The sequence below is a fragment of the Pelecanus crispus genome, chromosome 15 (genome assembly GCF_030463565.1).
Source record: "Pelecanus crispus isolate bPelCri1 chromosome 15, bPelCri1.pri, whole genome shotgun sequence".
NCBI classification, from domain to species: domain Eukaryota; kingdom Metazoa; phylum Chordata; class Aves; order Pelecaniformes; family Pelecanidae; genus Pelecanus; species Pelecanus crispus.
This window is the reverse complement of record NC_134657.1, coordinates 9,493,672-9,508,321: the sequence shown is the minus strand read 5'-3', so window position 1 is coordinate 9,508,321 and position 14,650 is coordinate 9,493,672. Positions and strand designations below refer to the sequence as shown.

At 59.0% G+C, this 14,650-nt stretch overlaps 1 protein-coding gene across 7 annotated transcripts in view; it reads right to left on the bottom strand.

Annotated features, from left to right (window-relative positions):
- The window catches only part of TP73 (tumor protein p73), a 35,979-nt gene that overhangs the window by 11,969 nt on the left and 9,360 nt on the right, over window positions 1–14,650 (bottom strand). For 5 of the 7 annotated variants that reach the window (XM_075721747.1, XM_075721752.1, XM_075721748.1 and 2 more), the window contains one exon: window positions 7,562–7,807. In XM_075721747.1, the coding sequence (XP_075577862.1) occupies window positions 7,562–7,807 (246 nt within the window). Of the gene's footprint in view, window positions 1–7,561; window positions 7,808–11,539; window positions 11,579–14,650 lie in introns of those variants that run through there. The other 2 variants (XM_075721750.1, XM_075721751.1) reach the window with 1 other exon arrangement.

Genomic DNA, 14,650 nt, shown 5'->3' with positions numbered 1-14,650 from the left:
CCGGCTCGGACAAATCTGTTACGACAGATCCTGGAAGACATGCCGACTGCAGAGCTAATTTTTTCTTTCTAATTTTTTTAATAACCACTTTTTAATCACCGGCCTATATAGCTTCTCACTGAGCTGGAAATTCCTCCCAAAGCGACTTTGTTGCTCATTTACTCTGGGCTGGCTTTGAATATGTCCAGCGCATCGCTGGTGCCCGAGCGGAGAGCACGCGCCGGTGCCCAAGCTGCATGGGCGGGCTGGGCAGCAGCGGTGCTGCCCCGGGGACGGCTCCAAGGGATGCCCCCGCACCCGCCTCCGCCGTCCCTGCGCCACGGTGGCGATGCTTCGGGGTGATGGCGGGGGCACTGCCAGCCGTGCCCGGGACGGGGAGGTCTGGAGGTGCCGGGCAGAGCCCCCCGGCCCCTGCACAGAGCCCTCCTGCTCACCCCGGCTGTCAGCAGCTGCAGGGGACCCCCGTCACCCGCGGGTCCCCCGGCTCCGCTCCCACAAGCACCGCACCACCGGCGACGTCTCGGGGCCAGGGCTGCCCCCACAGCGGACGTGGAGCAGCTGCTTGCGCTCCAGCCTGCGTCCTACCTTTATTATCATGCATTACTGCTAATTAAAATCCCTTGGTTCACCCCCAAAGGAGTCCTCTCCCTTCCTTCCCGGTGTGAGCATCCTTAAAATAACTGCCAACCGGGATCACAGCCGTTCTTAGTCACCGCTCGGCCAGCCAGCGCTGGCACGCTCGGGGCTTGTTTTAATCTCTTCTAGTAAGTCTGACTCCTTCTGTGTGTCTGGATACTCGGGTCCTCTGACCGAGCCGGCGCTGGAGCTCCCTTTCATCCAAAAAGGAAGCCGAAAATCTGGCAAGGCAGTTATTTCATGCTGCATTGTCAAGGCTGGATACGGGGAGTAAGCTGGGAGGGGAGGGAAGAAGAGGCTGAGTTGTGCTTGGGAATCGCTGCTGGAAACGAAATGCAGAAACCAGAGCAGCGAGACCCGTGCGCGGGGGGAGACCACCGCGCCTCGCAGCATCCCTGGCAGGCTCTGCCAAGCCGGGGGAGCTGCTTCTGCGTTCTCACAGCCGCTGCCTGCAGCGGGCACACGCAGAGACCCGGCCTGACCAAGGGCACACCCGGCATCTGCCTCCCCCTCCTTTACGCACTGGAGGCCAGGGCTCCCAGGAACAGTCAGCCGTGCTTCTCGTGGCGCGGGATGCAGCCCCACGTGGTAAAACCCTCTGCTCCCAGCGGTGCGGCAGCAGGCCCCGCGTCCGCTCCCGAAGGAGCCGACCCACCGGGACGCAGCCAGCGCGCTCCACCGGGGCTCTGCTGCAGCAGAGCTGCCCGAGATCGCTGCTGGGCCAGAGCACGGGCACGTGTTTCCTGCCGCAGCCCGTTTATGATCTCGGCTCCTCCAGCGGGTCCCTCAGTCACCACCTCCCCTGTGTGGTTCGGATCCCAGCGCGGAGGAGCTGGCCCACGCGAGCTCGTTGCCCCGGTGCGTCCTCTCCCACCTCGGCCGCAGTCCCTGCAGGAGAGCATTGCCTTCCCGCCGGAGCAGCAGTTGCCAGTAAGTCGTTCCCTTGACCTGTGCATACCATACACGTTCGAGATAGTGGAGCTGATAGCGGGATCGTGTTGGAACATTGCACACCGAATTCCTTTGCCTTTTTTCTTAATTCCATTGTGTCTGGAGCTCCTGGAGCCTCATCCACGCCCTGCAAAAGCTGGTGGAAAGCCTCCAGTGGGCTGGCTTCAATGGGCTTTGGAGCAGGCTGATGCTGAGGTTGCTTTCCTACTTCGGGCACGCCAAAATATCCACGCTCTCCTGCCCAGCTACTCAGATAAAAACAAAGATGTTTATGGCTCAGAGGTAGAGTGTGCTGAGCCACGCCTGCTCACCTCCAGGCCGCTGCCGTTGGACGGGTACCTCCCGAAAATATGGTAAGGTGCCAGAGAGAGTTTGAGGAGGGGGCTCGTTTTCTGTAGACGCTCCCCCAAGTTTTTCCCTCCTCTTTGCAACCGCCTCTACCCCAACAAGCTCCAGACAGCAACCAGGAAGGGAGAACCTATCTCCTGCCACGCCAATTATTTCCATCCTCCTCATCCAGTTGGCATCAGACAAAGCATTTCAGCTCCCCCAGTGCCCACGCTCCAGCTGCAAGCGCAACCGGAGCGCGTCCAGCGCGGCGGCCTGCCCCCCGGCCGAGCGCTGGGACGCGGGCAGGTTTGCCGTGGGTGACCGCTGCGCGGCGGCCGTGGCAGCAGGAGCCGCTCACCTCGGCTTTGAGCCTGCCCAGCCTGTCCACGGCGGGCTGCGTGCCCCCCGGAGCAGCCGGCGAGACCCTGGGGGAGCCCCGTCCTGCTCGGCTCCGAGGTTTGTCCGTCTGCCCCCAGCGCCGGGGGCTGCGCGCGAGCCCGGGCAGCTGCCCCGCACCGGGGGCTCGAGCCCCCGCGTCCTTTTGCCGCCCAGCCACGGGAGGCCAAAGACCCTATTAACGCTTCTGCTGGCTCTGGCCCACGTGACAGCATTTTAGAGGGGAGGGAGCACCAATCCACCGCAAACCCGACTTGAGAAAAATACTAATTATCTATCAGTTACCAGCTGGCCGGCGTGGCGAGGGGCTGCCTGTGAGAAAACAGCCGAGATCGGCTCGCGGCTCTAGCGTGTATGGGCAGCTCCGGGGAACCGAGAGTCCTGATAGCTTCCAACAAACAGGCAGGCTGCCGGCATGCCCCGTCTTGCAGCGCCGCAGCTCCCAGTCCTCCTCCCAGCCCCGTCGAAGCAGCCTACCAGCGGGGGGCTTCGAACCTACAGGGAAAACCTTATTTTCAGCATCTGGCCATTGCTCTCTGCTGATAAGAAGGCCATTAAAAATGAAAAGGGAGGCGGCGGCAGCCGGGAGGGCTTCCCGCAGCACAGCCCGGCGCGGCCGCTTCGGTTCAGAGGTTGCGGCGAGGTGCGGTGCTGAGCCCAGCCTGGCAGTCAGGATGTCCAGCGGCACCCACCCGCTGCCCGGCATCCTTCTGCAAGCGCAGACCCGCTTCTGGCAACGCGAGCCCCACACTCCCGTCCCAGGTCTTTGCCCCTTCTCCATTCACCCATTTCCTCAATTTAGAAACTCAGAGGTTTAAGGCCAGAGAGAACAGATGACGGTCCTCTGGTTTGATTCCCTGCACTGCTGGCCTAGGACCCCTGCCTGCTCGCTCTGCGTTGAGCCAGCGGTGCCTGCTCGAAGTACAGCTTATCTTTCCAGAGATATGCAGGCTCTTCATTTGAATACTTCAGGAGTTGGAGAATCCACCGCATTCCTTGGTAAATTGTTCCTATGGTTAATTATCCTCACTGTTAAAAAATTTCCACCTTGTTTCTAGTCTGAATTTGCCTGGCTTCAGCTTCCAAGCACTGGATCTCATTATGTCTTTTTCTATTAGATTAAAGAGCTGTCTGCTATCAGAAACCACCTCCCGTGCAGACTGCGATCATGCCACCCTTACTCTTCTCGTGGAGACCTTTCACGCAGAACCTTTCTGTGGTATCACCCCACAAGGTACCTGTTCCAAATCTTTCATCTTCTTTGGATCTCCCCCCAGACCTTCTCTTGTTTTCTCAACAGAGGGGTTGAAGCACGGACACGGGGACTGCACACGAGGGCGGTGGGCTCGGTGGTGCCTGGCCCCCCTGCCCAGGTGATGCTCGCCTGCCCAGCCCCTGCAGAGCAAGCCGCCCCAGCATGCAGACGGCTCGCCTCCGAACGGTCCTTGGCCATCAGCCCTGGGCTCCTTAGAGCCTCCTTTCCTAGGCACGGGACAAAGGATAAGGCCAAGTCTCCCAGAAGAAGATCCAGAGGGGTTCAGTCAAAACCCTTCGAAAACAGGAATCTGTGGGGCCACACGATTCCATCAACCAAAGCTTATGATTGTATCAAGAACCTACGTCAAATCGTTCGACAAGACGACTCGCATCGAACTGTTTGGCATTGCTTGTGCACCAGCAGTCCGTTCCTCCTTGGCTGGGCAATCCGTGATCTGTCCCCAGATTGCAGGAGCCCCTCGGAGCTGCCGGTCTGGCACAGCCTTCCTCCGGGGCGGAGGGCTCCGCGCCGCTCCGAAACGCTGCTTGGCAAGGCGGCTCCGCTGAACTCGTGGTCAACGCTTGCAACGGTCCTGGGGTAAATTATTTGGTGCAGTTAATCTTAATGTATTCAAAAGCCATGAGGCTTTCCTAGCTACGCGTGAAACAGGCAGTGTTGTTTCTTTCAAAGCGCTGGATCAAGCCATGAGCGTCCTTTAGCGCACCGAGATGGCTAACTCGGCCACCCCTGGCTGGACTGTCACCGAGCTGTCAGGTGCCGCTGTCCCCAGCCCTACCGACCGCACGTTTAGCTTTCCTTCCCAAGTGCCTGCATTTCCCAGCAGCTTTCCTAGTCTCGCTTGTACGCTGCTACACACGCGTTCATGGTTCACATAGAGAACCATACTGCGTACATACATCATTATTATATTGACTGACTGGCAACACGTAACATATTTTTTTTGCTGAATTCCTTTCCCGTTTAACCAGGACAGACTTTCAAGCCCAGCAGCAGCAGTGCAGAGCTCAAGGCGAGTGGGAGCACAGCAGCAGCCCCGTCTCCCGGCACAAAACGTGCAGCTGCGTGGCTGTGACAGCCGTCAGCCGGGAGGATGCGGAGCGAATCTGGCTGTCACCGCAGCAGGACCGTTCTTCACATGGCAACCTCGGCGAGCCGGGCAGTCTGCACCCACGTCGGCAGTCCTGCAGAAATGACTGTGTCAAATGAAACATCCCCTGCGCTCCCCTGGGTGCGAGATGCCGCTGACCCGCTTCCGTTCTCCGCGAGGCTCAGCGTCAGCGCAGTGAGATGCGGGCCACTTGGCGCTAGTCCTGTGGCCAGCCGGCTGCTGGGGGACGCATGATCACCCCAGCATCGCAGCTCAGGGGGCCGCATGCCCCACTGACTGCCTTGCGCAGTATTAAAGCCAGTTCAGGCGCCGAACTCCTCCGCTCCGGACCGCTCCCCGGGAGGCCCCCCCTTGCAGCCGCGCGCTCGGCAGCCTTGGCTCCCAGCCCTGGCCGGCGGGCGCATCCTCCGCAGGTGCTTACGGCCGCCCGTGGCACGTTCGGTGGGCATCCCTCGGGTCCAGCTGCTCCCCCGAGGCTAGCAGGGCTCGCACAGCATCGATGTGGGGCTGGCTGCTCTGACGTCCAAAGGAGACCTTAACACAGAGGCTTGAGAAAAAAAAAGCAATCCTGTCCTGATTAGCACAGCTCCCCGTAGGACGCAGCAGCTACAGGAGCAGGGTTGGCACGGGGCGATGCTGGGACAGCCTGGGCTCAGTCGGAGTTGTGGAGAGCTGCCAGGCGGCTGGGATGGCTCCAGCAAGGGAAGGGGGCTGTCACGGGTCCCTCACCGCATGGGGCTGCCTCGGGAGCCTCCTGCTGCACCCGCTGCTCTTCTGGGGCTGGCCGGCCAAAAAGACCTTAGTGGCATTTTCAGTTACTCCCTGCAGCTGCAAGGTGCGCCGTCTGGGATGAAGGAAGGGTATTTCCTTACTGCTAGTTAAAGTGGGCACAGAGCGTGCCTTTAGTAGGTGCTCTCGCTGTCTTTACGTGCATGGGTGCACCCTGCCCGCAGTGCTGGCCGAGGGTGTCCTGCAGCACCCGGCTCGGCCCTGCCAGCGGCCGTGGCCGCTCCATCCCAAAGCCGTCCCCCCGGCACTGCTAGCTGGCGACAGTGGCGAGCAAGCATCGGACGCTTTCCGGTGCTCCTCCCTCCATGCCGGGACAGCTGGGACAAGACAGCCTGCATCGCTGTGGCTTTGGTTTCCATTTGGATGCTTTTGTGGCACGGGAATGCCTCCTTGCCCTGTGCGGGTCCTGGGCAGCTTTACTTCTAACTGATGTGAGTTATCCCCCAGTAGGGATGGGATTGGGCTGGAGTCACATCCTACCCTGAGCACCTCCGGTTTATTCCAAACCTAAGGAAATGCATCCTTCAGCAACATCGTGCAAGGAAAGACAGCAGCAAAGAGTGAAGACTCAACCGCTCCTACGAGGGCAAGTGGTATTTCATCGCGGTGCTGGCCCCAAGCCCCCAGTCAGCGCGACTCAGCAGTGAAGCTGCAAAGCTCCGGTGACCGGACACGGGGAAGCTGCTCCGCCATCCCAGCCATGAATGTGGCTGCATTCAAACACCAGCTCGCTGCCAGCTTGCTGCTGGTTCGCCCACTCCGCCCGCCCGCTGGTTTTCGTGGGAGAGACAGAGCTGGCACCGCGGCAGTGGCCGTAACCCATCCCCTCCTCACCACGACGTACCGGGAGCGGCCCGCCGTGCTGCACCAGCACTGGCAAGCGGAGCAGTGCCCGCCAGCCACGTCCCAGGGTCTGCCTGCACAAAAGCATCCAGGGATGCTTTCTGTCTACCGCGGGAAGGACTGTCTTGGCAATTAAACACATCAGCTTCCAAAAATAAAAGTCGTTATCACACCTCGGGCTGATATATCGCTCCTAGTCTGCTCTGCCTGTTCCGTGATAATGTCAAACCGCAGCCCCGGAGGAAACCCCGTTGCTTCCTCGTTGGGTCAGTTCTCTCATCCCAGCCTTTCTGCTCCGCTAATATTTCCCGGAGGAGAAAACCCGCCTGCCTCAACCGTGCCGGTGAGCAGCCCTCCCAGGCGCTCAGGGAGGCGTCCGCCGCAGAAATGCCTCTGACAGCGGCCGCAAGCACTGTTTGTCATCAAAAACAGGGACAGCGCTACACTGAGCCAGGATGTGCGTTTAGGACCTTGTGCCACAAAAAGCAAAGCAGCCGTCGTACGCCCTGCCCGGTTGCCGGGTCCCTGCCCTGCAGCGGGCTCCTCTGCCGGGCTGCAGCCGTGCGGTCAGATCGGCCGTGGACCAAACCTGCAGCTCTGCTCCGGCGGAGCCGGCTGCTGCGCCCACATCCCACACGGCATGATGCCGTGCAGCGACCCCTCTGTGATTAAAAACCCCCTCTGTTATTTGGCCGTGACTTCTGGAGGTTAAGTTACTCCTCTGATATGGGATGAGAAAGGACTGTAAGTGACAAGCAAGGATTTACGGCAAAGCTGAGAGCGGCCCCAGCAGATGCGAGCAAAGGTGCACCTCGCCCGCTGCCTCGCCTCTGACAGCGGTCGCTGGCAAATGCACAGGGAAGCACCACGAGAACCAGGCGGGTACTTCCCCAGCACATTTCTCCAGCTTTGCGATTTTCTGGGGATGTTTACCCGCGCTTTAGGGCACTGCTGTGAGAGAACTTACATTCGAACCGCCATGCCTAACAGCCCTTTTGGAGAAAATCCCTGAAAAGCAAGCGCTGATGTTCCCTGCCCGTTTTGCTTTCCCGGGCCGCCCGTGCGGGCAGAAGTCCCTGTGGGGCCGCGGCGGTGTCCTGCAGCCGCCCCGCGCGAGCGTGCCCTCTGCGTCCCGCTGCAAAGCCCCGCCGAGCCATCGGGGTCGGCCGAAAACACCGTCTGCGGCAGCGAGCATCTCTCTAGCGAAGGTGAGAAGACATGCAACTTACTGTCCAGGTGGCTGACTTGGCGGTGCTGGATTGCTGGAAGGTCACCTCAAAGTGGTGGGGACCGGGGTAGTCGGTGTTGGAGGGGATGACGGGAGCTGGGGACATGGCGTCAAAGGTAGAGCTGGGCTGCGAGTAGGGCGAATGCGTTGGGACATTGGAGGTGTGCTCGGAGCTGTAGGGGCTGGTGGAGGCTGCTCTGCTGCCGATGCTCTGATCCATGCTGTTGTTCAGCAAATTGAACTGGGACTGGAGGAAGGGAAAAGGGGAGGAGGGAAAAAAGAAAACACCAGCCAGTTTAGAGACATGGAAAGCTCAGCCACACTTCTGCAGGGCTCCAGGTGTCCTGTTACAGCCTCCTTAAAGGGCCAGCGTGCGGGAAAGCCAGCCAAAAGAGCCGGTCTGGGTCGCTTGGGTTCTCGAACAGGTCACCACTTGCGCAAGGGATAAGCTCAGTGCGCTTCCATCGTCCCCTCCTCGCCGCTCCATCCCGGCTGGAGCGGCGAGGTGCCGAGCCCCCCGGCTTTCTCGCGCAGCCGGCTGCGCAAAGCCGCTCGTTTGCCAGCGGGGGACCGGGCAGGGATTTTCTGGGGTTTGCTCAGGTGCGGGAGACGTCCCGCCGTGGGATGGGGAGCGGCAGCCCCGACCTGCGCACCGGGCTCCGCTCGGCGCTGGCCCTTCCAGCGGCCGGAGCGTGGAGGACTGGGGAAGCTGCCCGGGCGCGCGGTGACCGCCAGCCCCTGACGAGGGCACGGCTCCCACCGCCACGGTGCTGCCGGCCGGCCGACCTGTTCTGCAGACATCTCCCGCCTGCATCCACTTGTCGCGAACATACGCACGCACGGCACTTCTGGAAGTGTTGCTCGGTGAAGAGCCAGCTCTGAATGGTGGTTTGGGTAATTCATTTCCTAGCCGGGATGTTTGCTTTCAGTGGCTTTCGCTGATGCAGGTCTAATTTGGGGAAAACCTCAAACCTACAAAGCGCGTAGCTGTGATGCAGCACGCTGCTGTAAGGTCACAGAGCAAATGAATTTATGCACGTACCGGCTCTTATTCCAGATGTGCTGGACCAAATCTTGACTTTTTACAATTTTTTCCCTTAGTCCTCTTCTGAAGAGTTATTCTCAGATACTTCCAGTAAGAGCTGGCAGCTCTTTTATCTGCAGGCATAGCCTAAGCAAAGCTACGTTCTCAAAAGCTGCATGGCTAAAGTGGCCTCAATCTTTCATCTGAAAATCAGACCCCCCAAAAAATATTTTTTTCTACAGTAGAGGAATAAACGAATAGTTAAAAAAAAAAATATCACAAGCGTAACTGTTTCCCAAAGCAAGCGGGATGTTTTTTTCCCCAGACATCTGCAATTTCCCATTTGCTCAAGGGTTGCTCTCCGGGCGTTTGCAAGCCAGTGGCACGCTGGCAGTCCCGGGAGCCACCGCTGGCGACCAGGCACAGCGGCCGTCGCCTCGCTGCTCGCCGCCCCGGCTCCCGCAGCACCCTGCGGCGGCGGAGGAAGGGGGCCGCCCACCTGCGCTCCCCGCTTCACCCAGCCTCGGCCGCCTCCGCTGCGCCCCGGCGGGGACCGGCGCTCCGGCCGCCGGCACCAGCTGGGGCAGCTCTGGGAAACCGAGAGCTCCCGGGAGGCGGCTGTCACCGTCCCTCAGCCCGGCAGGCTCGGCCGTCTGCCTTCTCCTCCGAAAGGGCTGCGAGGCTCACAGCTCAGGAATCAGGAGACGTGTTTTAACTTGGGATCCCAACCTCACCCAAACATCTACGATGTATAATGGTTTAAAGGCAATCACCCTTCTCCAGGGAAGTTCTCTTGCAGCCTGCATCTCTCGCAAGGCCGGTGGAGCCTGTGACTAACTGGAGGAATGCTGAACAAGATCTGGCTTGCTTTTATGCATATAGCCATTTTCTCCCCTAAAATATGTGCGCAAACCCCTCTATTCCCTCTCGCCGCTCTATAAACAGCCCAGCCGAAGACAAACCACCCCCATCCAAGCTCTCCACAATCCCAGGCTTCACGTGGAGGAAAAGTTCTGAGAATCTTCAGCAAAACGGGCGTTAAAAATGCGCACGGAAAGCCCTTGCCGTCCAGCCGGGAAGCTGCCGGCAGCTGCCGGCGGGGACCACGGGGCCAGGGCAGGCTCGGTGGCGGGTGACACCGGCTGGAAGGCACGCAGCGCAAGTCACCCTTGAAAAGCAAAGCTCGGGCATCGACCAGGAGGAGAGCACGAGGGGAGAAAGGCTTGCCGCTTGTCAGGGCTGATCCGCAGCCCAAATAATCCACGAGTACCACGACTGAGCTGCTTTGTTCTCCTGAGACGATGGGAGGGCCCAGGGAGCAGGCTGCACACGTGCCCCAGGCACAGCCACGTGCCTTTTTTAGGAATGAATGGAGAGCAAGCGCTCTGCGCTCGACGAGCAAACCAGGCGACCCGCAGCGTACTCGGGAAAAGCGGGCGACATCCATACCGCCCAGCAGAGCACGGCACGTGTGTTCCCGCCGTGGGTCATCTCCTGCCGGAACGGGAAATAACCGGGAAGCCTTTCGCCTCCCGCAGCGTCTGTGGCGCAGCAGCCACAGGTTGCGGAGCTGCAGGGCGGGCTGGGGGCGAGGCAGCCCTTGGAAGTGGCTGCAAGAAAACTCCGCAAAAGTTGTCCCCACATGATTTTGTGAATTTGCGGTGCTTAGAGCCAGGGCTGCGAGCAGCTGAAGCCTGTGGCTGTAAAGCTTAATGGACGGGTAAATCGGGACCGACCCGCTGAGAAGAGCATCCCGACCTCTGCACAGGAGCGAGCCGTCCCTCGGGGCAAGGCGACATCTCCGCGCACGAAGGAGACGCGAGACCCAGAGCGTCACCTCTGCGAGGCGGGCCGGCCGCCGCAGCGGGATCCCCCGCCAGCACAGAGCAGCAGCAGGCAGCGCCCCGGGTACCGGGGCTTTGGAAACCCGCTGGCAGGGACGGCCCGAGTCAGGTGCAGGGGAGAACGAGCAGCCTGTTTGCAGAAATCCGCTCGAGTTTGGAAACATTCCCTTAAAAGACAAATCTGTGGCGTGAGTGTTTGTGTGCGTGTGTGTCAACAAACCCAGCACAGCGCTTGTGTGTGTATGTCTGTAAGCATATATATATATACACACGTTTATACACACACACAGATAAATATTCACAGCTCTGCAGCAATGACCTCCCAAGTAACAGCGCTACGGTACAAAGCGAACCCGGTACATACACGCTTTGCACCAACGCATGTAAGACAAAAAAGAGGAAAGAAGTAATTTCTGGTGGCGAAGCGCAGCACCGCACCTTTCTACCTCTGACTGCATCTACACCTATGCCTAACTTTCCTGAATGCCGGAGAGCAGATGCAAACCCTTTCGGCTAAGAAAGCAAGCTCAGCACTTGAGGACAGGGCTGACGATGTACCTCCTGCAAGCGCAGGTACCGTGCACCCTCCTAGAGGCTTTAAAGCAGGGAAGGAAAGCCTGCCCGGGGTGGCGGGTGCGTGCCGTGAGCTGGGCTGAGGAGGTCCCCAGTGGCTGACAAACTGGTGCCTGCGGTGCCCAGCACCACGGGGTGTTCTGGGACGGACGCTCCAGCTAACCCGCCTGCCCAAACGCGGGGGAGGGAGCCTGCACGCCTTTGCCCCAAAGGTTTCAATGGCACCTTGGGCTCTGCAAGCACCGGGTCAGGCAAAGCAAGAGAGGAATGCCGACTGAGCTGCCAAGGCTGCGGCATCCCGCGCTGACGCAGGTTATGGTTCGCGGCGGGGGCTGGAGCGGCCACTGCTCCTCCGTGCATCCACGGGACAGAGGAAGGCTCGCGCCGCTCCGAGCCCCCGGCGCGTCCCAGGCAGCGGTGGGCACGGAGGCTCAGCGGGCAGAGCCGGAGCCTGTGCCCAGCTCCCGCCTCGGCGGCAGCGGACAATTTCAAATAAGAAGCAGCACGGCAAAGCCCGCAAACAGCAAGTAGCACCTACCGTGGTATAATGCTGCATCGGGTCGCTGATGTACAGCATTTTAGTTGTCGTGGGATTCACAGAGCGCTGGGAAGCGTCTCGCCACGGGAGTCATGGGGTCGGGGCGGCGGCGGGGACGGCCGGGGCAGGAAGGCAGGTGGAAGGAGGGAGCGCTGGAGCAGGAACGGGGCGGGCAGCGCCAGGGATGCTGCGCTGGCCACCCGTGTGCCGCCGTGTGTTGGCTTTTTTGCTTTTTTCATCTCCCTTAGTTCTGTCAACTAGCTGCATCCAACAACAAAACGGGGCCCACCCCTTTCTGTCCCTCATGACTATTCATTAAAGTGCAGGGCAGGCCCCAGCTTGCCCAGTGATGGACGGGGCACTACCAACCCTTCCCACTGCAGGGAGCGCGGGGGTCCAGCTCCATCATCAAGCCCGGCTAGATTCCGCTCCGGAAAGCTGCTTGCAGCCGCGCTGAGCTGGAAACCCGCTTGGCCGGCACCCTTCGCCAGCAGACCGAGGTGGCTGCACTTGCATCGACCGGACGATGCAGTGACTCTGAGACAGCCCCGTACCTCGGAGATACGCAGTTATCCCTATCTAGATGGATAGGTACGGATAGGTGTGGGTAGATATCTAGATGGATAGATACGGATAGATAGGGATAGGTAGGGATAGATCATAGAATCATAGAATCATAGAATCGTCTAGGTTGGAAAAGCCCTTTAAGATCATCCAGTCCAACCATTAACCTACACTACCAAGCCCACCTAAACGAATCAAGGGTAGACTAGACTAAACCATATCCCGAAGTGCCACATCTACCTGTTTTTTGAACACAAAGATACGGATAGATAGGGATAGATATGGATCAATAGGGATAGATACAGATAGATAGATATGGATAGATAGAGATAGGGATAGATACGGATAGATAGGGATAGATACAGATAGATATGGATAGATAGGGATAGATACAGATAGATAGGGATAGATATGGATCAATAGGGATAGATACGGATCAATAGGGATAGATACAGATAGATATGGATAGATAGAGATAGATAGGGATAGATACAGATAGATAGGGATAGATACAGATAGATACAGATAGATACGGATAGATACGGATAGATACAGATAGATATGGATAGATAGGGATAGATACAGATAGATAGGGATAGATAGGGATAGATAGGGATAGATAGGGATAGATAGGGATAGATGGCTAGACAGATAGCTAGACGGACAGATATGGATAGATATCTAGATGGATAGATAGATATCTGGAGCGACCAGGCAGATTTCCTTCTGACTCAAGGTAGATGGGTGAACGGTGTTTCCTACGGCCAGACCCGCCATGGAAGGCCGCGTGCTGAAGCAGATAAGCATTTCAAAGAGCAGCACGGCGTATTTTGAAAGGTGGAACCAGCGCGCACAGCCCACCTCCCACCGCTGGCGTGCACGCACAAGCAGGTCCGTGGCAGCATCACATGTAAAGCCTAAAGCACTGCACAAACTACCAGTCCAGAAGTTGTCGTCTCTAAGCGAAAAGGGTGCCCGAGGAATTGTTCACATCTTTAATTACAGCAACTCCTCCCGCAGGACCCCGAAACAGGTTTTTAGGAGCAATGCAGCGCCCACGCAATGCCGAGAGGGAGCATCACGCCTGGCTGATCACATTTGGCCACCCAAACGCTCTGTGACCTGCTCGCAGCCTCTGAGCATCGGCGCCGGCGCTGGGTGCCGCAGCGCCCGCTGCTTCCTGCATGTCCGCTCCAGCACTGCTCAGCGTCACGAGCAGCAGGCATCACAGCGCAGACGGAGTGGCCCCGCCGCCGCGGCTCCCGTGTCTTGCCTTTCTTTCAGCGTCACGTTAGCTGTGCGTTTATTTTCACGCATGTCAGCCTGCCACGCGTTTTGGTGATGCTGGCTGGCGAGAGCTGGCCGCGGCTTGCCGGGCGCTCGGCAGAGCAGCGCTCGGTTGCACGGTCGGGCCAATGTAAATATTTACTACCGGCTCCTTATCTCGAGCAAGGGCCAGCAGCCAGCTCTGCCCTGCCTGCGTGCAGCCGCTGCGCTCAGAGCCTCTGTCCTGCTTTCGGCTGGGATAGAGTTAATTTTCTCCCTAGTAGCAGGCACAGTGCTGTGGTTTGGATTTAGTAGGAGAAGAATGTTGATAACACGCTGATGGTTTAGTTGTTGCTCAGCGCTGCTTATGCCAGTCAAGGACTTTGCAGCTTCCCATGCTCTGCCAGGGGCACAAGGAGCTGGGAGGGGGCACAGCCAGGAGAGTTGATCCCAACTGCCCCAAGGGCCATTCCATACCATACGGCGTCATGGGCAGTATGGAAACTGGGGGGGTTGGCCGGGGAGCAGCGATCGCTGCTGGGAACTGGCTGGGCATCGGTCGGCGGGTGGGGAGCAATTGCATTGGGCATCACTTGCTTTGTATATCATTATTGTTATTATCATTATTATACTGTTACTATTAGCATTACTATTTTACTTTATTTCAATTATTAAACTGTTCTTATCTCAGCCCAGGAGTGTTTCTCACTCTTACTCCCCCAATTCTCTCCCCCATCCCATCAGGGTAGGGGGAGTGAGCGAGTGAGCGGCTGCGTGGTGCTGAGCTGGGGCTGGGGCTGAACCACAACAGCCTCCAAGGCCAGGGCTCGCCCAGCCCTGGCAGCCCGGGCTGCACCGACTCCTGCCGGGCTCGGCTTCGGTTACAGCGGGAACAAGAAGAAAGGCGATGGCAAGCTCAGCGAGGGGCAGCTCCCCAATTAGCACGGCCGCCCCGCCTGCTCCCTCTGCCAGGCTCCTGCCCGCTGCAGACAAAGGCCGGGGAAAGGAGGGAAAGCAAGCGAAAAGCGAGGGAAAAGGGGGCTGGGGGAGGGGATGCAAGCTGGCGAGGAGGGAAACGGCGGCTTTCTGGAGGGAGATGCTGCCAACGGCCAGAGCTGCTTCAGGGATGCTCCCGGGAGGCCACGCTGCTCGGGGCACTGAACACGCACAAGTGACCCGGCCGTCTCGCACGCCCACGATGCTTTTCAAACCCTCTGCCTTAGATGCAGACACACCAGCTTCTTTGGGGGGAAGCGCCCGCAGCAATGGCACGGACCCTCG